The sequence below is a fragment of the Bos indicus x Bos taurus genome, chromosome 22 (genome assembly GCF_003369695.1).
Source record: "Bos indicus x Bos taurus breed Angus x Brahman F1 hybrid chromosome 22, Bos_hybrid_MaternalHap_v2.0, whole genome shotgun sequence".
Taxonomy (NCBI): Eukaryota; Metazoa; Chordata; class Mammalia; order Artiodactyla; family Bovidae; genus Bos; species Bos indicus x Bos taurus.
Genome location: NC_040097.1, coordinates 59,164,878 through 59,191,095, shown reverse-complemented (window position 1 = coordinate 59,191,095; position 26,218 = coordinate 59,164,878). Strand labels below are relative to the sequence as shown.

The 26,218-nt window shown below is 40.7% G+C and overlaps 1 protein-coding gene and 1 non-coding gene across 6 annotated transcripts in view; one reads left to right on the top strand and one right to left on the bottom strand.

Annotated features, from left to right (window-relative positions):
- The window catches only part of NEK10 (NIMA related kinase 10), a 259,600-nt gene that overhangs the window by 109,316 nt on the left and 124,066 nt on the right, over positions 1-26,218 (bottom strand). For all 5 annotated transcript variants that reach the window (XR_003507765.1, XM_027522840.1, XM_027522842.1 and 2 more), the window contains 3 exons: positions 16,652-16,727; positions 3,713-3,842; positions 3,074-3,144 (listed from right to left, as the gene is read on the bottom strand). Coding sequence is in view for 4 of the 5 variants with exons in the window: in XM_027522840.1 (XP_027378641.1) it covers positions 3,074-3,144; positions 3,713-3,842; positions 16,652-16,727 (277 nt within the window). In the remaining variant the exon portion in view is untranslated. The remainder of the gene's footprint in view (positions 1-3,073; positions 3,145-3,712; positions 3,843-16,651; positions 16,728-26,218) is intronic.
- LOC113881091 lies at positions 8,152-8,257 on the top strand. Its single transcript, XR_003507943.1, has one exon. It is a non-coding gene; the product is annotated as a U6 spliceosomal RNA (small nuclear RNA).

The window sequence follows — 26,218 nt, the reverse complement described above, 5'->3', positions numbered from 1 at the left end:
TGAGGAAAGAGGGGCTTGGGGAGGTAAAGGTGAGTGGAAGAGTGAGGATTAGAATCCACCCAATTCTAGAACCTATTGATATTCTGACCTATTCATAATAATGTTGATACCCTAAACCTAACCTTCAAGCTCCACGAGGCATGGATACCAATAATCAGGGAGTCTGTCAGAAGCAAATTATGGTCCTGTTTGCCCAGCATCACAAAATCAGAGTAAAATCTCTGTAGTTTTTATCTGTACTTCCCTCTCCTATTCTTTGGGGCACATAAATACCTAAGAAAAGGGGAAATTAAATGAATAAATTTGGCACTCTTATCTTGACCTCTCTAGAGACTTCTTGAATTTTTAATGCACTTTCCAGAAAACAAATAGCAGAGAATAGGAGGTGAGCAGTTTAAATACATTTGTCTGGACTCATTAGCAATAGGGTGGATCTAGTACGATGTAGAATTCAGATGATTTAGAGATGGATCTCAGCTCATTTCCCACAACACTAACAATAATAGCTACCAACATTGCTCAAGATTTACCATCTGCCAAGCTCTACGCTAAGTGATTTGCATATGTTATAATCATCACATTAGCCTGATGAGGTTGTTACCATTACAATCCCCATTTTACCAGATGAGGAAACGGAGATGCCAAAAAAATAGTCAAATTCTCTGCTCAGAGTCCACAGTTAGTGAAACTCAGTACCAGCTGGGCCTGCAGTGCTTAGTGCAATTGGGTAGCATTGTGTTGAGCAAGGAAAGATTCAGGATATAATTCGACAATCACGTGAGGAGAATCTATTAATGCTAAACGGTGGGCTGGATAGAGAAACCAGAGGGAAAAGCACACAGCAACAATAATGTGGTTATTACATTTCGTCAGAGGTGGTGCCAAGAGTGAGGGTAGATACAGAATTGAAATTTAAGGGAATTGGGCAGGGAGATGAATAAAGATTCCATCTGGGGTGACCCTAGGATTTTTATTATAACAGTAAGGAATTTGACTCAGCTTGATGGGGCAGAATAGTAATCTTGGGCCAATTTAAGGGCATAAAATGATCCAGAAGTAACAATCAGCCAGATAAGTGTCATTTATTCATACAACCAGTAAACTGGGTTAAGGATCTGTTTGGTAGTAGGCATTGCTCTGGGCATTTGACAGCTGTGAACTAAACTGAAAAAGTCTCTCTCTTCTGGTGGGGAAGAAAGAGACAATAAAGGAACACATCTGCATGCACATGGATAATGTGTCAGGGGTGGTGGACGCTGGGAACTTTGTAAACTGGGTCAGGGGACAAGAGAATTCAGAGAGTTGTGGGCACATCAGGGCAGGCGCCCTAATTATGCAGAGACCCAGGGGAAGCGAGGGCTTGTGCTACTGCATGCATCGGACAGCAGTGAGCACCAGGATAAGGGAAGAGCAGTAGCAGGGAGCTCCCTGTGGCTGCAGCAAGGGGAGCAGGGCGAAGTTGAGGGGAGGGCACCTAGGACAAGCCCGTGGAGGCAGAACTTTGAGCCTCTCCAGGGATAATAACTTTCATTAAACTCCTGTTATGTGGATAGCTGAAGCACTTTGTGACTTTCTTTGAAAAATTACTATTGTGCTATACAGTAGGTCCTTATTAGTTATCTATTTTATTTATAGTAGTATCTATATGTCAATACCAAACTTCTAATTTATCTCTCTACACTTTCCCCCTTGGTAACCATACATTTGTTTTCTATATCTGTGACTCAGTTTCTGTTTTATATAATAGGTTCATGCATACCATTTTTTAAGATTTCTCATATAAGTGGTATCATATGATATTTGTCTTTATCTGACTTATTTCACTCAGTATAACACCTCTAAGGGCTTCCCTGGTAGCTCAGCTGGTAAAGAATCTGCCTGCAATCCAGGAGACCTGGGTTTGATCCCTGGGCTGGGAAGATCCCCTGGAGAAGGAAAAGGCTACCGACTTCAGTATTGTGGCCTGGAGAATTCCATGGACTGCAAAGTCCATTGGGTCGCATAATCGGACATGACTGAGTGATTTTCACTTTCAATCTCTAGGTCATCCATATGATTGCAAATAGAATCATTCGATTCAGTTTTGGTTGAGTAATATTCCATTGTATATATGTACCACAACTTCTTTATCCATATATCTGCTGAAGGACATTTAGGTTCTTTCTATGTCTTGGTTATTTTAAATAGTGCTTCAAAGAACACTGGGGTGCATGTATCCTTTTGAATTATGGTTTTCTGCAGATATAAGTCCAGGAGGAGGATTGCCAGATCATGTGGTAGCTCTATTTTTAGTTTTTTAAGGAACATCCACCCTGTCCTTCACAGTGGCTGTTACCACTTTACATTCCAACCAACAGTGTGGAAGGGTTCTCTTTTCTTCAAACTCTCTCCAGCATTTATTGTTGTAGGAGAAGGTGATGGCACCCCACTCCAGTACTCTTGCCTGGAAAATCCCATGGATGGAGGAGCCTGATAGGCCGCAGTCCATGGGGTTGCTGAGAGTGAGACACGACTGAGTGACTTTTCACTTTCATGCATTGGAGAAGGAAATGGCAACCCACTCCAGTGTTCTTGCCTGGAGAATCCCAGGGATAGGGGAGCCTGGTGGGCTGCCGTCTATGGGGTTGCACAGAGTCAGACACGACTGAAGTGACTCAGCAGCAGCAGCAGCAGCCTTTTTAATGGTGGCCATTCTGACTGGTGTGAGGAGATCTCATTGCAGTTTTGACTTGCATTTCTCTAATAATTAGCAGTGTTGGGCATATTTTCATGTGCCCCTTGGCCATCTCTACATATTCTTTGGAGAAATATCTCTTTAGCAGATCACACTTGATATATAGATTGATATGAAACATTCTGAATAATCAGATTAATGGTAACATGTTATTTCAAGTGAATGTACTATTTCCTCTGGGACACGTGGTGGCTTCCAAATGGTCTCTATGACGAATGATGTCCAAACATTTTTCTAGGTTTGGATTATTTGGGAACCCTTCCTCTTAATAGTACGTTTTCACAGATATGAGGTATTTCTTGATAATCTCTATAGGTTTGCAGTTGTGAGACTAATTACCTGCTGATGGTAGTGATCACCTTTTCAGAGTAGATGCCTTCTGGCACTGGTTCATATACCGCCTCCACTATCTGCAAAACAAACAGGCTGGAGTAATGGAAGTAAAGCAGCCACAGGTGCCTTTGCATGGTGATACTTGGCCATGACACAGGAGCTATGTAACAAGCATCATAATCTCATGCACACATTTTCATCAGAAACAAAAATATCCCAACAATTTTAAAAGTAGCATTAATTGAACAGTTCTTGAGCACAGAATTATATTCTTCAAGGTAAGTAAAAGCTAACCTCAGATTCATAATAAATGATAGGATAATATAATATATTGTAGGATAATATAGTATATTGGATTGAGGGCAGGCCAAACCACAAGTAAAAATAAAAGACCAAAAGCAGTTTGATATATTATTTTTATAATTTTTTATGATAAATTGAAGAAAATTATAGGGGGAAATGTGCCCTAGCACATGATGTAGATTTAGAAGAAAGGAGAAAATAAATAAACTGGATCATGTGGCTAATAAACCAATGACTGCTTTTAATGGGTAGTTTTACTAAAATCACAAAGGTTCTGTTTAAGAAGAAAAGGAATGGTGTTTTTGGCACCATGAGACCCTTTTGTCTGCCAAGGTTGCTTACTTTTGTGGCCAGGGAGAGCATGTTGGTGCTGTAGAAGGGAGGATCCAGGGTCGCCATCTGATAAAGGATGCAGCCTGCTGCCCACACATCTGCCTTTTCCCCATACGGCTCGCTCTTCAGCACCTCCGGGCTGAAGTAAAACCAGGATGTTAACGCACGATGCAAAGGGAGAAGTCGGCACGGGAAAAAGTTCGATTTTCAAGCCATAATTGGAGATGGGAGAAAGACAAAGGAAACTCTTGATTACTATTTCAAGTAAATACATTTAAACATATCTTTGAATTCTCTCAGACTTAGGTGAGTCAAGAAGCACAACCAAGCAATTCTAAGCAATAAATCACATAAACAACTCCTATTAAATGTCCTTCTACTTTTAGAAACAACCACCTCCCGTTGGTAGATGGAATGACTGTCTCCAGTTCTCACTATTCTGGAAATTCTGAATATCCCACCTTTCGTCTCAGTGGACAATATTTGTTACCCACCCCTGGCTTTGCTACTGGATGCGCTGTCTTGCCCTGCCAGTGGAGTGTGGAGGTGGCACGGCACCAGATCAGGGCCTCGGTGCTTCCATTTGTCACTCTAGGAGCTCCTGTCCAAAGGACAAATCCCAGGTAGCTGCTGCCCATCTGGCCACATGGAGCAGATCTGCACATGTAAACCTGCAGCCTGAAGGAGACCCAGGCCAGGAGACCCACAGACCTGGGAGTCTGACAGTAAATGCCTATTGTGGAATGCCACTCAGATTCTATGGTGATTTTTTATAAGCAAAACTGACACAGCACCGTCCCTTTGCTATTCAATGCTAGTATAAAGTCTAAGGCAAGACCATACTTAAATACGTTGCAGAAAATGACAACATCCACATGCTCATCTCTTTTGAAATTGCATTTCTAGTCTGAATAAGGATGCTGTGTCTGTGTGTATGTTCAGTTGTGTCCAACTTTTTGCAACCCCATGGACTGTAGCCCACTGGGCTCCTTTATCCTTGTAATTTTCCAGGCAAGAATAATGGAGTGGGTTGCTGTTTCCTTCTCCAGGGGATCTTCCTAACCCAGGATTAAACCCCTGTCTCTTGCATTTCCTGCATTAGCAGGAAGGTTCTTTACCAGTTGAGCCACCGGGGAAGCTCCGGATAAGGATGCTGTCAGCCTTTAAATGGAATTAAACTGTGAGGGTTTAAGGGTTTGACATTTTTTAAAATGTGGACAGGAGTGTAGTTCCCTTGGATATTTTGAACTAATAGAAGTTTCCTCCCTCATATTTATAGACAAATGTTAAAAGCATTCAGCACCCACACACCCTAAACTAATAGTCTGATGATTCACTTCTATAGTATATACTTAGGACTGTGCTCAACCCTCTAAATTAATAGGGTAGGGATTAATGGTTAAGTTAGACAGTGGATTAATATATAAAGAAACTCATAAATTGATATCTGAACAGTAAGTATTGGCTGTTTAGAATAACCAAGGAGTTGCTATTAGTGTGAGATTATGGGGAATGATTCCTGGTTTAAGACTTATGTTATGTACTTACAGAGGAAGTATGATTTCCAGATCTCTCAGTTATTTTCATATGTATTGTCTGAATTTAAAAGTGGCAAAGGAGGATTCTAGGGTGAAATTTCCAGGGCTCTACTGGTCCTAAGTGTACAAAATGTCCCTGTTGTCAGTTGATCAACTGCTCACATTTTTAAAAATGCCATAATAGGAAAAAGTTCTCCAACAACAAAAAAAAATATCCTTGGCTCCCCACAGTTGAATGTCTCATGTTTTTATCTACTGAGAACTCAGAAGATTTGTTTCATAATAAACAGGTGCTCTGAGTGCTCCACCCATCCCCCTCAACCCCCTTTCCCATTTCCAGTTGCCGTGCACTTCTACTCTAAAGAGCCGGCATCTGTACTTCCATGGAAGATGGCCCTCATTTTTCCTTGAAAGATAATTACTCAGTGTAGAGGAGAACACTTATAAGAACAGAAGTTGCTTAGTTTATTTTTCTCACCATTACACCTCCTCCTTCATCTCACCAGAACCCACAGACTTCTCTCGCAGCCAGAGGCATGGATGCCCCTTTGCAACATGGCTGTGCCACTCCTCCCAACAAAAGATGGAGTCCATGTTGTACCCTTTGAATCTGAGCTTGACCATATAACTTGCTTTGGTCAAGAAGACACCAGGAAAAGTGATGCAAGGAGAGAACACAGAAGCACTTAGTCTTTATGGCTCACTCTCTCTTCCTGCTCTTGAAGACCCTAACAACCACAAGCAGGTGACTGAGCCCGGGTTCTCCAGGCTGGATGATAAGCATCACATGGCCCAGTTACGTTCAGTCCCCATGCCCACCACCACATCCATCAGTGGAGCCCTTGAGAGCCAGGTCACCACAATACACAGGTTAGCCCAGACAATACACATCAACAATCCCAGCTCAAACCAGCCCAGGTTGCCAGCATGCAGTTTGTTGCTATTGCTCAGTTGCCAAGTTGTGTCTGACTGTTTGTGACCCCCTACAGGACACAGTATATACCACAATAAGAGGGGAAAAGGTTATTGTATCAATCCACTAAGTTTTGCGGTTGTTGCTGCTGCTGCTGCTGCTGCTAAGTCGCTTCAGTCGTGTCCAACTCTGTGCAACCCCATAGATGGCAGCCCACCAGGCTCCCCCATCCCTGGGATTCTCCAGGCAAGAACACCGGAGAGGGTTGCCATTTCCTTCTCCAATGCAGGAAAATGAAAAGTGAAAGTGAAGTTGCTCAGTCGTGTCCAACCCTCAGCGACCCCATGGACTGCAGCCTACCAGGCTCCTCCATCCATGAGATTTTCCAGGCAAGAGTACTGGAGTGGGGTGCCATTGCCTTCTCCGTTGAGGTTGTTAGTCAAAGTTAACTGACAGAATAGCTTCCATCATATTCTGAAAGCTGTCCACCACCCTCTGAAAAAAATAAAGAATCACTTCTCTGGAAGAGAACAAGAAAGGTCAATAAAAGACCACTCTGTTGCCAACTATCACTGTACTCCTGAGGTCCAACTTGAATATTCTTTAAGATAAAAGGGTTTCATAACTACAATGAAAAGCAAGCCAAAAATAAAGTCTGATTTCTGAAAGCCACAAAATGTTCTGTTATGGTCTGAGTGTATCTCCCTGCTTCCCCCACAAATTTATGTGTTGAGTCCCAATCCCTGGTACCTCAGGGTGTAATCATGTATAAAGAAAAGGCTTGTGTGAGCTGATGCAGAGCTGCCACTTGGCAGGGGGGGCAGGGGGGAGTGCGAGGGGCGCGGGTTCTGACCCAGTATGACCACTGTTTGTGTTAGTGGAGGAGGAGACAGCAGAAGTGTGCCTGTGCAGAGGGACACCTGTGGGAAGAGGCAGCAAGGGGACTGGACAGCACCTGCAAACCAAGGAGGGGCCTCAGAAGAAACCAAACCTGCCAACGCCTTCATCTTGGACTCTAGACTTCAAATAAATTTCTGTTGTTTAAGCCACCCAGACTGTGTTATTTTTTATGGCATCACTAGCAAACTAATGCATGCTTTCCTGGTGGCTCAACAGTAAAGAATCCACCTGCAAATGCAGGAGACACAGGTTTGATCCCTGGGTTGGGAAGATCCCCTGGAGAAGGAAATGGCAACCCACTCCAGTGTTCTTGCCTGGAGAATCCCAGGGACAGGGGAGCCTGGTGGGCTGCTGTTTATGAGGTCGCACAGAGTCGGACACGACTGAAGTGACTTAGCAGCAGCAGCAGCATAATCATTTCACAATGTGCACAAGTATCAAAACATCATATCGCAAACCTCAAGTACATGTAATTTTCAATTGTCAATAATACCTCAGGAAAGTTGGAAAAAATTCAAGTGAAGCTAGGAATAGTATAGTTAGGTAGATGGCAAGGACAGTCTTTGTTTATTGCAATATTTAGATAAATAAGTCAACATAGTTCATAATCAGCAGCCTTTGAGAGGGGCCTGGACTAATGTTTATCTAAATACTACCTCTGTTTTTAAAAGGTGTGAATTCACAAACTAAGAGTGTAAACAAGGTAGAAGAAAGATGAGGAAGGAAGGATGCTTGATATAACTTTTAAAAAAAGGCAACTGTTTTGATTTTTAAATTCAATTAGTAGTCCCTCACTTATGTGAGCAATTAAGTTGCTAATTGCCAAAGATTCTATTTACACATTATTGAGGTAAACAAAGAAAGTATTGAACCCAGGTGAAAAATACAAACATTTTGCAACTTCACAAACAATTCAATAATATGATGATTTATATAAATTGGGAGGAAGGACTTCTTTCCTTTAAATGCAACAAAGTATCAATACATTCAGAAAGTAAATGGAATGAGACAATATGTTAAAAGGTTCAGAGTGTAGATAGTATAGTCTTCTTTCCTACAGTGGTCATGTTGTCATCTTTGTTAATAGTTTGATTATTGTACTCATTTTGTCAGCACATATACCAAAATTAGAATGACACATGAAAACATGCATGACTTCAGCACAAGGATGACATGCAAATCTGTGAGGTGTTTGGTATTTTAGAGGTGATAATTGACAGGCAAAACGTGAGGACAATATTCTAGTTAATAAAGTTGTTTTGCATAGGGGTAAAGATGAATAGAAAAAGGTAAGAAAAACCCAAGTAAGACGGCAGGTGTTTTGAGGGCATCAGAGGGCAGACACACTGAAACCATAATCACAGAAAACTAGTCAATCTAATCACGTGGACCACAGCCTTCTTTAACTCAATGAAACTAAGCCATGCCGTGTGGGGCCACCCAAGATGGGCGGGTCATGGTGGAGAGATCTGACAGAATGTGGTCCACTGGAGAAGGGAATGGCAAACCACTTCAGTATTCTTGCCTTGAGAACCCCATGAACAGTACAAAAAGGCAAAATGATAGGATACTGAAAGAGGAACTCCCCAGGTCAGTAGGTGCCCAGTATGCTACTGGAGATCAGTGGAGAAATAACCCCAGAAAGAATAAAGGGACGGAACCAAAGCAAAAACAATACCCAGTTGTGGATGTGACTGGTGATAGAAGCAAGGTCCGATGCTGTAAAGAGCAATATTGCACGGGAACCCGGAATGTTAGGTCCATGAATCAAGGCAAATTGGAAGTGGTCAAACAGGAGATGGCAAGAGTGAACGTCGACATTCTAGGAATCAGGGAACTAAAATGGACTGGAAAGGGTGAATTTAACTCAGATGACCATTATATCTACTATTGTGGGCCGGAATCCCTTAGAAGAAATGGAGTAGCCATCATGGTCAACAAAAGAGTCCAAAATGCAGTACTTGGATGCAATCTCAAAAACGACAGAATGATCTCTGTTCGTTTCCAAGGCAAACCATTCAATATCAGAGTAATCCAAGTCTATGCCCCAACCAGTAACGCTGAAGAAGATGAAGTTGAATGGTTCTATGAAGACCTACAAGACCTTTTCGAACTAACACCCCCAAAAGATGTCCTTTTCATTATAGGGGACTGGAATGCAAAAGTAGGAAGTCAAGAAACACCTGGAGTAACAGGCAAATTTGGCTTTGGAATACGGAATGAAGCAGGGCAAAGGCTAACAGAGTTTCGCCAAGAGAACGCAATGGTCATAGCAAACACCCTCTTCCAAAAACACAAGAGAAGATTCTACACATGGACATCACCAGATGGTCAACACCAAAATCAGACTGATTATATTCTTTGCAGCCAAAGATGGAGAAGCTCTATACAGTCAACAAAAACAAGACCACGAGCTGACTGTGGCTCAGACCATGAACTCCTTATGGCCAAATTCAGATTTAAATTGAAGAAAGTAGGTAAAACCACTAGACCATTCAGATATGATCTAAATCAAATCCCTTATGATTATACAGTGGGAGTGAGAAATAGATTTAAGGGACTAGATCTGATAGATAGAGTGCCTGATGAACTATGGAATGAGGTTTGTGACATTGTACAGGAGACAGGGATCAAGACCATCCCCATGGAAAAGAAATGCAAAAAAGCAAAATGGCTGTCTTGGGAGGCCTTACAAATAGCTGTGAAAAGAAGAGAAGTGAAAAGTAAAGGAGAAAAGGAAAGATATAAGCACCTGAATGTAGAGTTCCAAAGAATAGCAAGAAGAGATAAGAAAGCCTTCTTCAGCGATCAATGCAAAGAAATAGAGGAAAACAACAGAATGGGAAAGACTAGAGATCTCTTCAAGAAAATTAGAGATACCAAGGGAACATTTCATGAAAAGATGGGTTCGATAAAGGACAGAAATGGTATGGACCTAACAGAAGCAGAAGATATTAAGAAGAGGTGACAAGAATACACAGAAGAACTGTACAAAAAGATCTTCACGACCCAGATAATCATGATGGTGTGATCAGTCACCTAGAGCCAGAAATCCTGGAATGTGAAGTCAAGTGGGTCTTAGAAAGCATCGTGACAAACAAAGCTAGTGGAGGTGATGGAATTCCAGTTGAGCTATTTCAAATCCTGAAAGATGATGCTGTGAAAGTGCTGCATTCAATATGTCAGAAAATTTGGAAAACTCAGCAGTGGCCAAAGGACTGGAAAAGGTCAGTTTTCATTCCAATCCCAAAGAAAGGCAATGTCAAAGAATGCTCAAACTACCACACAATTGCACTCATCTCACACACTAGTAAAATAATGCTCAAAATTCTCCAAACCAGGCTTCAGTAATACGTGAACTGTGAACTTCCAGATGTTCAAGCTGGAAAGTTTGAACAAAGCTGCCTAGAAAAGGCAGAGGAACCAGAGATCAAATTGCCAACATTCGCTGGATCATTGAAAAAGCAAGAGAGTTCCAGAAAAACATCTATTTCTGCTTTATTGACTATGCCAAAGCCCCTGACTGTGTGGATTACAATAAACTGTGGAAAACTCTGAAAGATTTGGGAATACCAGACCACCTGACCTGCCTCTTGAGAAACCTGTATGCAGGTCAGGAAGCAACAGTTAGAACTGGACATGGAACAACAGACTGGTTCCAAATAGGAAAAGCAGTACGTCAAGGCTGTATATTGTCACCCTGCTTATTTAACTTATATGCAGAGTACATCATGAGAAACGCTGGACTGGAAGAAGCACAAGCTGGAATCAAGATTGCCAGAAGAAATATCACTAACTTCAGTTATGCAGATGACACCACCCTTATGGCAGAAAGCGAAGAGGAACTAAAAAGCCTCTTGATGAAAGTGAAAGAGGTGAGTGAAAAAGTTGGCTTAAAGCTCAACATTCAGAAAATGAAGATCATGGCATCCGGTCCCGCCACTTCATGGGAAATAGATGGGGAAACAGTGGAAACAGTGTCAGACATTATTCTTTTGGGCTCCAAAATCACTGCAGGTGGTGATTGCAGCCATGAAATTAAAAGACGCTTACTCCTCGGAAGAAATGTTATGACCAACCTAGATAGCATATTCAAAAGCAGAGACATTACTTTCCCAACAAAGGTCTGTCTAGCCAAGGCTATGTTTTACCAGTGGTTATGTATGGATGTGAGAGTTGGACTGTGAAGAAAGCTGAGTGCCAAAGAATTGATGCTTTTGAACTGTGGTGTTGGAGAAGACTCTTGAGAGTCCCTTGGACTGCAAGGAGATCCAACCAGTCCATTGTGAAGGAGATTAGCCCTGGGATTTCTTTGAAGGGAATGATGCCGAAGCTGAAACTCCAGTACTTTGGCCACCTCATGAGATGAGTTGACTCACTGGAAAAGACTCTGATGCTGGGAGGCACTCGGTACAGGAGGAAAAGGGGATGACAGAGGATGAGATGGCTGGATGGCATCACCGACTCGATGGACGTGAGTTTGAGTGAACTCCGGGAGTTAGTGATGGACAGGGAGGCCTGGCGTTCTGTGATTCATGGGGTCGCAAAGAGGCAGACACAACTGAGCGACTGAACTGAACTGAACTGAACTGATACAGACAGCAAAAACAAGACCTGAAGCTGACTGTGGCTCAGATCATCAGCTTCTCACAGCAAAATTCAGCCTTCAACTACAGAAAACCAGGAAAAACAATAGGTCAGCCAAGTATGACTTAAGTCAAATCCCATATGAATTTTCAGTAGAGGTAACAAATAGATTCAGGGGACTAGATCTAGTTAACAGTCTACCTGAAGAACTATGGACAGAGGTCTGTAATGTCACACAAGAGATGGTGAAGAAAATCATCCCAAAGAAAAAGAAAAGCAAGAAGGCAAAGTGGTTATCTGAGGAGGCTTTACAAACAGCAGAAGAACAAAGAGAAGTGAAAAGCAAGGGAAAGGTACATTCATTCAATTAAACTCAGAGTTCCAAAAAATAGCTAGAAGAGACAAGAAAAGTGAATGCAAAAGTCATTCAATAATGTCTGGCTCTTTTTGACCCCATGAAAGAGACTATACAGTCCATCGAATTCTCCAGGCCAGAATACTGGAGTGGGTAGCCTTTCCCTTCTCCGGGGGATCTTTCCAACCCAGGGATTGAATCCAGGTCTCCCATATTGCAGGTGGATTCTTTACCAGCTGAGCCACCAGGGAAGCCTAAGAATACTGGAGTAGGTAGCCTATCCCTTCTCTAGCAGATCTTCCCAACCCAGGAATCAAGATGGGGTTTCCTGCATTGCAGGCAGATTCTTTACTAACTGAGCTATCAGGGAAGCCCTAGAAGAGATAAGAAGGCCTTCTTCAATGAGCAATGCTTGATAATAGAAGAAAACAACAAAAAGGGAAAGACCAGAGATTTCTTCAGGAAAATGGGAAAGATCAAGGGAGCATTCCACCCAAAGATGGGCGCAATAAAGGATAAAAATGGCAGAGACCTAGAGGATGCTAAAGAGATCAAGAAGAGATGGAAGGAATACAGAGAAGAACTGTACAAAAAGATCTTAATGAACCAGATTACTATGATGGTGTAGTTAGTCACCCAGAGTCATACATTCTGGAGTGCAAAATCAAGTGGGTCTTAAGAAGCACTGACGTTAATAAAGCTAGTGGATGCAATGAAATTCCAGTAGAACTATTCAAATCCCTAAAGGATGATGTCATCAAGGTTTTGTATTCATTATGTCAGCAAACCTGAAAGACCCAGCAGTAGCCACAGGACTGGAAAAGGTCAATCCTCATCCGAATTCCCAAGAAGGGTAGTACCAAAGAATGTGCTAACCATTGGACACTCATCTCCCATGCTAGTAAGGTCATGCTTAAAATCTTGCATGCTAGGCTCCAGCATTATGTGAACCAAGAACTTCCAGATGTCCAAGCTGAGCTTAGAAAAGGAAGAGGAACCAGAGAGCAAATTGCCAACATTTGCTGGATTATAGAGAAAGCAAGGGAATTTCAGAAAAACATCTATATCTGTTTTAACAACTACAGAAAAGCCTTTGACTGTGTGGATAATGATAAACTGTGGAAAGCTCTTAGAGAGAGAGAGAAATACCAGACCATCTTACCTGTATCCTGATAAACCTGTAGGTGGGGCAAGAAGCAACAGTTAGAACCCTGTATGGAAAAACTGATTGGTTCAAGATCAAGAAAGGAGTACAACAGGGCTGTCTGCTGTCACCCTGATTGTTTAAACTATACACTGAGCACATCATGAGAAATGCCAAGCTGGATGAGTTACAAGCTGGAATCAAGATAGGTGGGAGAAACATCAACAACCTCAGATATATGGATGATACCACTCTAATGGCAGAAAGCAAAGAAGAACTAAAGAGCCTCTTGATGTGTGTGAAGGAGGAGAGTGAAAAAGCCGGCTTAAGACTAAATATTTAAAAAAACCAAGATCATGGCATCCAGCCCCATTACTGTATGGCAAATAGAAGAGGGAAAAGTGGAAGTAGTGACACGTTTCCTCTCCTTGGGCTCCAAAATCACTGCAGATGATGACTGCAGCCATGAAATCAGAAGACAATTGCTTTTTGGCAGGAAAGCAATGACAAACCTAGACAATGTGTTGAAAAGCAGAGACATTACTCTGCCAGCAAAGGTCCATATTGTCTTCCCAGTGGTCATGTGAGGCTGTGCTAACTGGACCATAAAGGAGGCAGAATGCCAAAGAATTGATGCTTTCAAATTGTGGTGCTGGAGAAGACTCCTAAAAATCCCCTGGACAGCAAGAGATCAAGTCAGTCAATTTTAAGGGAGATCAACCCTGAATGTTTACTGGAAGGACTGATGCTGAAGCTGAAGCTCCAGTACTTGGTCATCAGATGGGAACAGATGACTCACTGGAAAAGTCCCCAGTGATGGGAAAGATTGAGGGCAGAAGGAGAAGAGGGCATCAGAGAATGAGATGGATGGACAACATCAGCAAGGCAATGAACATGAACTTGGGCAAACTCTGGGAGATGGTGAGGGTAAAGGAGGCCTGGAGTGCTGCAATACATGGGGTCGCAAAGAGTCGGACACTACTGGGGCACTGAACAACAACAACATCCCTACCTAGGGAACCCTTCTCAAACTTTATAGGGATTGAGAAACCCACTTTACTGGCCAGGTGCTTGTCTTACAATACTTTCATTCTGACTACCATTATTCAATTCGCTGGTTTAACTGAATGTAATAATGGCATTATTAGGACTCAATTGGCAAAATTTGTAGAAGCCTTCCAAACACCATGGCTTCCAGCATTGCTGTTGCTCCTTCTAATTTGCAAATCCACCCTTTCGGAAATAAACTCTCACCCTGTGAGATGGCCACAGGACACTCAGTGAACTAGGGTCTTGATTCTTTTGACCCACAACTCATACAAGGAGAGATGCTCCAATATTTTATGCCCTAATTGCCTCAGTTCAGTTCAGTTCAGTCGCTCAGTCGTGTCTGACTCTTTGCAACCCCATGAATCCCAGCACACCAGGCCTCCCTGTCCATCACCAACTCCCGGAGTTCACTCAAACTCACGTCCATCGAGTCAGTGATGCCATCCAGCCAACTCACCCTCCATAGTCCCCTTCTCCTCCTGCCCCCAATCCCTCCCAGCATCAGAGTCTTTTGCAATGATTCAACTCTAAGCATGAGGTGGCCAAAGTACTGGAGTTGCAGCTTCAGCATCATTCCTTCCAAAGAACACCCAGGGCTGATCTCCTTTAGAATGGACTGGTTGGATCTCCTTGCAGTCCAAGAGACTCTCAAGAGTCTTCTCCAACACCACAGTTCAAAAGCATCAATTCTTCGGTGCTCAGCTTTCTTCACAGTCCAACTCTCACATTCATACATGACCACTGGAAAAACCATAGCCTTGACTAGACGGACCTTTGGTGACTCATCACCAACTCAATGGATATGAGTTTGAACAAGCTCCAGGAGATGGTGAAGGACAGGGAAGCCTGGCAAGCTACAGTCCCATGGGGTCAAAAAGAGTAGGACATGACTAAGTGACTGAACAACAATTGCCTCTATTAAAAATAACCATCTTTTTGGTAGAGCAATCTTTTCACAGCACTTTCTCAGGAGACAAAGACCTTAAGAATCACACCTTGCAACCTAGAGATTTTGTCTATTGGGATAAACACCTCCAGAATATTTCCCTGAAATCTGCTGCATCTACAGACTACCATATCTGTTTGACAGATTCAGACAAATGATACGTGATCAGCAAAAGAAGATTCTCACTTCATGATAATTAATGAATTGCAAAGGAACCCTAAAAGCATGCTCAGTTCAGTTCAGTTCAGTCACTCAGTTGTGTCTGACTCTTTGAGACTGCATGAATCACACAGCACACCAGGCCTCAATGTCCATCACCAACACCCAGAGTTCACTCAAACTCATGTCCATCGAGTCGGTGATGCCATTCAGCCATCTCATCCTCTGTTGTCCCCTTCTCCTCCTGCCCCCAATCCCTCCCAGCATCAGAGTCTTTTCCAATGAGTCAACTCTTCACATGAGGTGGCCAAAGTATTGGAATTTCAGCTTTAGCATCAGTCCTTCCAATGAACACCCAGGACTGATCTCCTTCACAATGGACTGGTCGGATCTCCTTGCAGTCCAAGGGACTCTCAAGAGTCTTCTCCAACACCACAGTTCAAAAGCATCAATTCTTCGGTGCTCAGCTTTCTTCACAGTCCAACTCTCACATCCATACATGACCACTGGAAAAACCATAGCCTTGACTAGACGGACCTTTGTTGGCAAAGTAATATCTCTGCTTTTCAATATGCTATTTAAGAGTCTCAATTCATCAAAATAACACTCATTTACCCAAGAAGCAACCAACTTTGTAGATATATGTCTAAGTATATATATCATCATTTATTATTCACATAATAAAATTTATTCTGAACCTATTATTTGCCAGATGCTAGGACAAACATTAGGACATGAAAAATTCTTTCCTTGACCTTGAATATCTATAGATGGAAAGAGAATTCAAGAATCATATATACAATGAGTGAGTGAGTGAAGTCGCTCAGTCATGTCCAATTCTTTGCAACCCCGTGGACTGTAGCCTACCAGGCTCCTCCGTCCATGGGATTCTCCAGGCAAGAATACTGGAGTGGGTTGCCATTTCCTTCTCCAGGGGATCTTCCCGACCCAGGGATCAAACCCGGGTCTCCCGCACTGGAGGCAGACACGTTAACCTCTGAGCCACCAGGGAAGCCAATATATATACAATAGATGCAATTAAATGTTCGAAGTGTCATGTTGCAAACCAGTCTACTGGTTTATTCATAGATTCATTCAAAAAGTTTTGTACACCTGTTGTGTGCTGAGGATCATTTCAATTACAAGTAATTGAGGGGAAGAGTTACCTTAAAGGAAAGATAGTTGGTTATTTTAAATATGTGATGGCATGATTCTACACATGTGTATTACCTGGCTAATCGAAGAAAACTTATTAGAGGTAAATGTCTTTCCTTTGCACACCAAAAAAAAAAAAAAAAATGAAAGCCAAAACCAGTTAAGAAGGATGTTTGAGAACCATAAAATAACTGTCCTTACCAGGAGTACAGAATCGTTCCCACAACAGACGTGAGTCTACTGCTCTCTTGTTTTTGCTTTGCCAGGCCAAAGTCAGCTGCAATTAAAAAAAAAAAAGCAATTTTATTATATGTTCCCAGAATTAGCACTGTTCCTTAGCTTTTAACATTCTGCAGAAAACAAAATAACAACAACAACAACAAAAAAAAAACTATTACAATTCACAAGAGAAAGTTTTCTTGTCTTTCCCTGTCAAAATGCCCCGTGTACAATACTCTAAACCATTCCCAGCTTTCAATAATGGTGTACATACATTATGCCATTATGCTATATGTATTGACATAATGACATTTATCATTAAAAATATTAAAATAAGTCTTGCTGACTGAAAGATAGGACAAAGTACTTATTGAACTTATGATTCTACTTTTTAGATTATTCTTTATAATTTTCAAATAAATAAAATGAACCTAATGTTTTGGCCACAGGACTGGAAAAGGTCAGTTTTCATCCCAATCCCAAAGAAAGGCAATGCCAAAGAATGTTCAAACTACCACACAATTGCATGCATCTCACATACTAGTAGAAGGCAATGGCACCCCACTCCAGTACTCTTGCCTGGAAAGTCCCATGGATGGAGGAGCCTGGTGGGCTGCAGTCCATGGGGTCGCTAAGAGTTGGACACGACTGAGCGACTTCACTTTCACTTTTCACTTTCATGGATTGGAGAAGGAAATGGCAACCCACCCCAGTGTTCTTGCCTGGAAAATCCCAGGGATGGGAGAGCCTGGTGGGCTGCCATCTATGGGGTTGCACAGAGTCGCACATGACTGAATTGGCTTAGCAGCAGCAGCACATGCTAGTAAAGTGATGCTCAAAATTCTCCAAGCCACGCTTGAGCAATACATGAACCATGAAATTCCAGATGTTCAAGCTGGTTTTAGAAAAGGCAGAGGAACCAGAGATCAAATTGCCAACATTCGCTGGATCATCGAAAAAGCAAGAGAGTTCCAGAAAAACATCTATTTCTGCTTTATTGACTATGCCAAAGCCTTTGACTGTGTGGATCACAATAAACTGTGGAAAATTCTGAAAGATATGGGAATACCAGACCACCTGACCTGCCTCTTGAGAAATCTGTATGCAGGTCAGGAAGCAACAGTTAGAACTGGACGGGGAACAACAGACTGGTTCCAAATAGGGAAAGGAGTACATCAAGGCTGTATATTGTCACCCTGCTTATTTGTATGCAGAGTACCTCATGAGAAACACTGGGTTGGATGAAGCACAAGCTGGAGTCAAGATTGCCAGGAGAAATATCAATAACCTCAGATATGCAGATGACACCACCCTTATGGCAGAAAGTGAAGAGGAACTAAAAAGCCTCTTGATGAAAGTGAAAGAGGAGAGTGAAAAAGTTGGCTTAAAGCTCAACATTCAGAAAATGAAGATCATGGCATCTGGTCCCATCACTTCATAGGAAATAGATAGGTAAACAGTGTCAGACATTATTTTGGGGGGCTCCAAAATCACTGCAGATAGTGATTGCAGCCAGGAAATTAAAAGACGCTTACTCCTGGGAAGGAAAGTTATGACCAACCTAGATAGCATATTAAAAAGCAGAGACATTACTTTGCCTTCTAAGGTCCATCTAGTCAAGGCTATGGTTTTTCCAGTAGTCATGTATGGATGTGAGAGTTGGACTGTGAAGAAAGCTGAGTGCTGAAGAATTGATGCTTTTCAACTGTGGTGTTGGAGAAGACTCTTGAGAGTCCCTTGGACTGCAAGAATATCCAACCACTCCATCCTAAAGGAGATCAGTCCTGGGTGTTCACTGGAAGGACTGATGTTGAAGCTGAAACTCCAATAATTTGGCCACCTCATGGGAAGAGTTGACTATTTGAAAAGTCCCTGATTCTGGGAAAGATTGAGGCAGGAGGAGAAGGGGACGACAGAGGATGAGATGGTTGGATGGCATCACCGACTCGATGGACATGAGTTTGTGTAGGTTCCGGGAGTTGGTGATGGACAGGGAGGCCTGGCATGCTGCAATTCATGGGGTCGCAGTCGGACACGACTAAGTGACTGAACTGAACTGAACTGAACTGAATGTTTTGGCATATGGTAGTCATCATCTCATGGGCCAAAATAAATAAGTAAATATGCTAAACCTAAATAATCAGCATGAAGATCTGAAAAGCTGAAATTAATGGCATCCATTTGTATGAAGTCATAGTAAATACAATGTTTACAGTCAAATCAAAATACTTATATAATAATATAGTTAATGTTAATATAAATGATTCTAATTTTTAAACTATAATGCTAAATATTTATATTTAATATTAGTCCTAGCTAAAGTCTTCCAAAAACCTTCAAATAATTCTTTTTTCCATTTCTTTTTTTAATATAAATTTATTTAATTGGAAGCTAATTACTTTACAATATTATAGTGGTTTTGCCATACATTGACATGGATCAAATACTTCTCTTTTTAAGCCACTCAACAACTAAGATCAAAGTGGTAGAAATAGATACTCTTCCTTTTATTATTGTAAGGATTTGCAAGCTTCTCGATAAGTTTAAGTACTAGAATTACACAAAAGGACAGAGTTGAACCAGGGCAAACATTCAAGTTGCTATTCCTAGTATTGTTTGATGTTCACAATATCACTTTTTTAAGTGCACTAAATATGTATGGAATTTCACTGTGATAAATTTTCAATACAATGTACTTGATTGTCTATAATAAAATGTCTTTGACAGGTTGAAAATATTTTGAAGTACTTGACTTTGTTCAAAGTAATATTAATTTGTGTTATGAATAACAATCAGTTCAGTTCAGTCACTCAGTCATGACTTTTTGTGACCCCATGGACTGTAGCATGCCAGGCTTCCCTGTCCACCACCAACTCCGGGAGTTTACTCAAACTCATGTCCATTGAGTTGGTGATGCCATCCAACCATCTCATCCTCTGTCATCCCCTTCTTTTCCCGCCTTCAATCTTTCCTGCCTTCAATCTTTTCAAATGAGTCAGTTCTTCGCATACCAGTTTACTAAACAACCTTGAACTAGCACAGATTTAGCTGCTTACATATTTTGTCTGCTTTAATACTCAACAAGGGGTTAGCAATTATAGTTAGTGCCCCTTAGTGAGAAGGCAATGGCACCCCACTCCAGTACTCCTGCCTGGAAAATCCCATGGATGGAGGAGCCTGGTAGGCTGCAGTCCATGGGGTCGCTAAGAGTCAGACACGACTGAGCGACTTCACTTTCACTTTCCACTTTCATGCACTGGAGAAGGAAATGGCAACCCACTCCAATGTTCTTGCCTGGAGAATCCCAGGGATGGGGGAGCCTAGTGGGCTATCGTCTATGGGGTCACACCGAGTCAGACACGACTGAAGCGACTTAGCAGCAGCAGCAGCAGCAGTGATTAAAGGCAAGGACTCTGGAAACTTACAGGCTCAATTCAAATCCTGGTCTCATTATGTGCTACCTGAGTAACCCTGGGGAAGTTATTTAATTTCTGTTTGTGATAGTTTTCTTATCTGTAAAAGTAGTAAGTACTATAATATTAAAATGTGAATAAGTTAACATATACAAATGTAGTATAGCACAGTGATAATCAACTGATGTATATTGCTATTTAATCTCACAATGACCCATTTTACAGATGAAGAAACTGAGGTTCAAAGAGAATATAGGGAGAAATGAATAGTTACACATGAACTTGAGGTTGTTCAATTCTAAAGCCCCAACTCTTCATCAAAACACAATACAATACTGCAAACAAAGGAAAATCAGACCTAGGTAATTTCATTTACAAAATCAACCAAACATTTAGAGAGTAAATGTCAGTCATGCCCAAGCTCTACCAGAAAACAGAAGAGGAGAGAACACTTTCCAGCTCAGCTTATGAAATCAATATTACCTGGAACCAGGTCCAAACAAAGACATTATAAGAAAAGAACCACAGGACAACATTTCCCATGAGAATAGATGCTAAAATTATCAATAAAAATATAAGTAAGTTCAATCTAGAGGTATATTTAAAAGGATAGCACATAATAACCAAGTGGAGTTTATGCTAGAAATACAAGGCATTTTAAAATGAATCAACAAATAAACCAACATTTTAAAATGAATCAATAGTTTCCCAGATCAGAACATTAGAGAAGGAAATCATATGATCATCTCAATTGTTGTGTAAGAAGAATTTGACAAAATTCAGCATTTATTCTTTTCAGCAAAATGGGAAAAAGGATTTCCTTAACCCAATAATAAAGGGCATCTGTGAAACACCTACAGCTAACTCTCTATTTAATGTTGAAAGACTGAATGCCCTTCCCTTAAGATCAAAAACAAGCCTGGAGGTTACCTCAACTTACGATGATCATTTCACAATATATAACAAATATCAAATCATTATGTTATACACTTGAAACTAATATAATGTTGTATGTCAATCAGATCTCAATTAAAGCATAAAAGAAAAGTTATAGCTGTCTTCTTAATATCCTGATAGATATTTTGAAGAGATTGTCATATAAGCACATTTTTTGCTGTGCCTTGATAACTAAATTTTTAAAATAAATCAGAAAATATTATTTTCTCTTTCCTTTCAAAAAAAGAAGAAAGCATGCTAATTATACAAGCAGCATAGAAACAAATACTTAGGAGAATGTGACAAATGATATGAAAGACCAATGCAGGGAAAATTATAAAATTTTGTTACAGAGTCAATAAAGACTAGAATTAATGGAGAGAAAGTCCAAATTTATGGATTGGAATTTTCAATATTATATAAATTTCATTCTTCCTAAGTTAATTTATGTAATTCCAATAAAATGAATCTTCACATTTTGGGTGGAACTTCACAAATTTAGTATAAAATTAATATAGAAATAGAAAGAGCCAAGAGGAGACATGGATTTTGATAGAAAACAAAACATAGCTTTCTACAGTGTATTAAAAACTATTACAAGGCTATAGTAATTAAGACAAGGTTGTATAAACTCAAGACTACAAACAAAAAGGAAAGAACGTCCACTCTCATGATTCCTATTAATGATTATACTACAAACCCAAGTAAGCACAATAATTGCACACAAATTTTTCTGCAAAGATTTAATTTTTATTTCCCTTTGATTCCTTGTAGTGACATTACTAAAAACTATGATAGTTCAGTTCAGTTCATTTCAGTCACTCAGTCGTGTCCAACTATTTGCAGCCCCATGATTCTCAGCACGCCAGGCCACCCTGTCCATCACCAACTCCCGGAGTTCACTCAGACTCACGTCCATCGAGTCAGTGATGCCATCCAGCCATCTCATCCTCTGTCGTCCCCTTCTCCTCCTGCCCCCAATCCCTCCAAGCGTCAGAGTCTTTTCCAATGAGTCAACTCTTCACATGAGGTGGCCAAAGTACGGAGTTTTGGCTTTAGCATCATTCCTTCCAAAGAAATCCCAGGGCTGATCTCCCTTCAGAATGGACTGGTTGGATCTCCTTGCAGTCCAAGGGTCTCTCAAGAGTCTTCTCCAACACCACAGTTCAAAAGCATCAATTCTTTCACCAGTGTTTTATAATTTTCTACATATAGGTCTTTAGTTTCTTTAGGTAGATATATTCCTAAGTATTTTATTCTTTCCGTTGCAATGGTGAATGGAATTGTTTCCTTAATTTCTCTTTCTGTTTTCTCATTATTAGTGTATAGGAATGCAAGGGATTTCTGTGTGTTGATTTTATATCCTGCAACTTTACTATAGTCATTGATTATTTCTAGTAATTTTCTGGTGGAATCTTTAGGGTTTTCTATGTAGAGGATCATGTTATCTGCAAATAGTGAGAGTTTTACTTCTTTTCCAATTTGGATTCCTTTTATTTCTTTTTCTGCTCTGATTGCTGTGGCCAAAACTTCCAAAACTATGTTGAATAGTAATGGTGAAAGTGGGCACCCTTGTCTTGTTCCTGACTTTAGAGGAAATGCTTTCAATTTTTCACCATTGAGGATAATGTTTGCTGTGGGTTTGTCATGTATAGCTCTTATTATGTTGAGGTATGTTCCTTCTATTCCTGCTTTCTGGAGAGTTTTTATCATAAACGATGTTGAATTTTGTCAAAGGCTTTCTCTGCATCTATTGAGATAATCATATGGTTTTTATTTAAAGAGGACACTAATAGATGGAGAAATATACCATGTTCATGGATTGGAAGAATCAATATAGTAAAAATGAGTATACTACCCAAAGCAATTTATAGATTCAACGCAATCCCTATCAAGCTACCAACAGTATTCTTCACAGAGCTAGAACAAATAATTTCACAATTTGTATGGAAATACAAAAATCCTCGAATAGCCAAAGCGATCTTGAGAAAGAAGAATGGAACTGGAGGAATCAACCTGCCTGACTTCAGGCTCTACTACAAAGCCACAGTTATCAAGACAGTATGGTACTGGCACAAAGACAGAAATATTGATCAATGGAATAAAATAGAAAGCCCAGAGATAAATCCACGCACATATGGACACCTTATCTTTGACAAAGGAGGCAAGAATATACAATGGATTAAAGACAATCTCTTTAACAGGTGGTGCTGGGAAATCTGGTCAACCACTTGTAAAAGAATGAAACTAGACCACTTTCTAACACCATACACAAAAATAAACTCAAAATGGATTAAAGATCTCAATGTAAGACCAGAAACTATAAAACTCCTAGAGGAAAACATAGGCAAAACACTCCCTGACATACATCACAGCAGGATCCTCTATGACCCACCTCCCAGAATATTGGAAATAAAATCAAAAATAAACAAATGGGACCTAATTAACCTTAAAAGCTTCTGCACATCAAAGGAAACTATTAGCAAGGTGAAAAGACAGCCTTCAGAATGGGAGAAAATAATAGCAAATGAAGCAACTGACAAACAACTAATCTCAAAAATATACAAGCAACTCCTACAGCTCAACTCCAGAAAAATAAACGACCCAATCAAAAAATGGGCCATAGAACTAAATAGACATTTCTCCAAAGAAGACATACAGATGGCTAACAAACACATGAAAAGATGCTCAACATCGCTCATTATCAGAGAAATGCAAATCAAAACCACTATGAGGTACCATTTCACACCAGTCAGAATGGCTGCGATCCAAAAGTCTACAAATAATAAATGCTGGAGAGGGTGTGGAGAAAAGGGAACCCTCTTACACTGTTGGTGGGAATGCAAACTAGTACAGCCACTATGGAGAACAGTGTGGAGATTCCTTAAAAAACTGGAAATAGAACTGCCTTATGATCCAGCAATCCCGCTGCTGGGCATACACACTGAGGAAACCAGAAGGGAAAGAGACACGTGTACCCCAATGTTCATCGCAGCACTGTTTATAATAGCCAGGACATGGAAGCAACCTAGATGTCCATCAGCAGATGAATGGATAAGAAAGCAGTGGTACATATACACAATGGAGTATTACTCAGCCATTAAAAGGAATACATTTGAATCAGTTCTAATGAGGTGGATGAAACTGGAGCCTATTATACAGAGTGAAGTAAGCCAGAAGGAAAAACATAAATACAGTATACTAACGCATATATATGGAATTTAGAAAGATGGTAACAATAACCCTGTGTACGAGACAGCAAAAGAGACACTGATGTATAGAACAGTCTTATGGACTCTATGGGAGAGGGAGAGGGTGGGAAGATTTGGGAGAATGACATTGAAACATGTAAAATATCATGTAAGAAACGAGTTGCCAGTCCAGGTTTGATGCACAATACTGGATGCTTGGGGCTAGTGCACTGGGACGACCCAGAGGGATGGTATGGGAGGGAGGAGGGAGGAGGGTTCAGGATGGGGAACACATGTATATCTGTGGCGGATTCATTTTGATATTTGGCAAAACTAATACAATTATGTAAAATTTAAAAATAAAATAAATTTTTTTTAAAAAATGAAAAAAATAAATAAAACAAAAGCATCAATTCTTTGGCGCTCAGCCTTCTTCAAAGTCCAACTCTCACATCCATACACGACCACAGGAAAAACCATAGCCTTGACTAGACGAACCTTTGTTGGCAAAGTAACGTCTCTGCTTTTGAATATGCTATCTAGGTTGGACACAACTTTCCTTCCAAGGAGTAAGCATCTTTTACTTTCATGGCTGCAGTCACCCTCTGCAGTGATTCTGGAGCCCAAAAAAATAAAGTCTGACACTTTCCACGGTTTCCCCATCTACTTCCCATGAAGTCATGGGACCAGATGCCATGATCTTCGTTTTCTGAATGTTGAGCTTTAACCCAACTTTTTCACTCTCCTCTTTCACTTTCATCAAGAGGCTTTTTAGTTCCTCTTCACTTTCTGCCATAAGGGTGGTGTCATCTGCATATCTGAGGTTATTGATATTTCTCCTGGCAATCTTGATTCCAGTTTGTGTTTCTTCCAGCCCAGCATTTCTCATGATGTACTCTGCATAGAAGTTAAATAAGCAGGGTGACAATATACAGCCTTGATGTACTCCTTGTCCTATTTGGAACCAGTCTGTTGTTCCATGTCCAGTTCTAACTGTTGCTTCCTGACCTGCATACAGATTTCTCAAGAGGCAGGTCAGGTGGTCTGGTATTCCCATCTCTTTCAGAGTTTTCCACAGTTTATTGTGATCCACACAGTCAAAAGCTTTGGCATAGTCAGTAAAGCAAAAATAGATGTATTTCTGGAACTCTCTTGCTTTTTCCATGATCCAGTGGATGTTGGCAATTTGATCTCTGGTTCCTCTGCCTTTTCTAAAACCAGCTTGAACATCAGGAAGTTCACAGTTCACATATTGCTGAAGCCTGACTTGGAGAATTTTGAGCATTACTTTACTAGCGTGTGAGATGAGTGCAATTGTGCGGTAGTTTGAGCATTCTTTGGCATTGCCTTTCTTTGGGATTGGAATGAAAACTGACCTTTTCCAGTCCTGTGGCCACTGCTGAGTTTTCCAAATTTGCTGGCATATTGAGTGCAGCACTTTCTTTCACAGCATCATCTTTCAGGATTTCAAATAGCTCAACTGGAATTCCATCACCTCCACTAGCTTTGTTCGTAGCGATGCTTTCTAAGGCCCACTTGACTTCACACTCCAGGATGTCTGGCTCTAGGTCAGTGATCACACCATCGTGAATATCTGGGTCGTGAAGATCTTTTTTGTACAGTTCTTCTGTAACTATATGTTTAATTTCATTAAAATGTTACCAAGCCAAAATATTTTCCAGTGGGTTCTCATCAGACATGTTTTAGAGTTCTGGTTGTTTCTGCCTCTTAATCAGCATTTGGAGTTGTCAGGGTTTTTTAATTAGCCATTTTAATTACTATGTAGTGATAGCTCAGTGTAGCTTTAATTTGCATTTTCCTAATGACTAATGGTGTTGAACAATTTTTGGGTACTTATTTGCCATCAGTGTATCTTTTTTTATTTTTTAAAATGTATTTATTTTAAATGAAGGCTAATTATTTTACAATATTATAGTGGGTTTTGCCATACACTGACATGAATCAACCATGGGTGTACATGTGTTCCCCATGTACCCCCTCCCACCTTT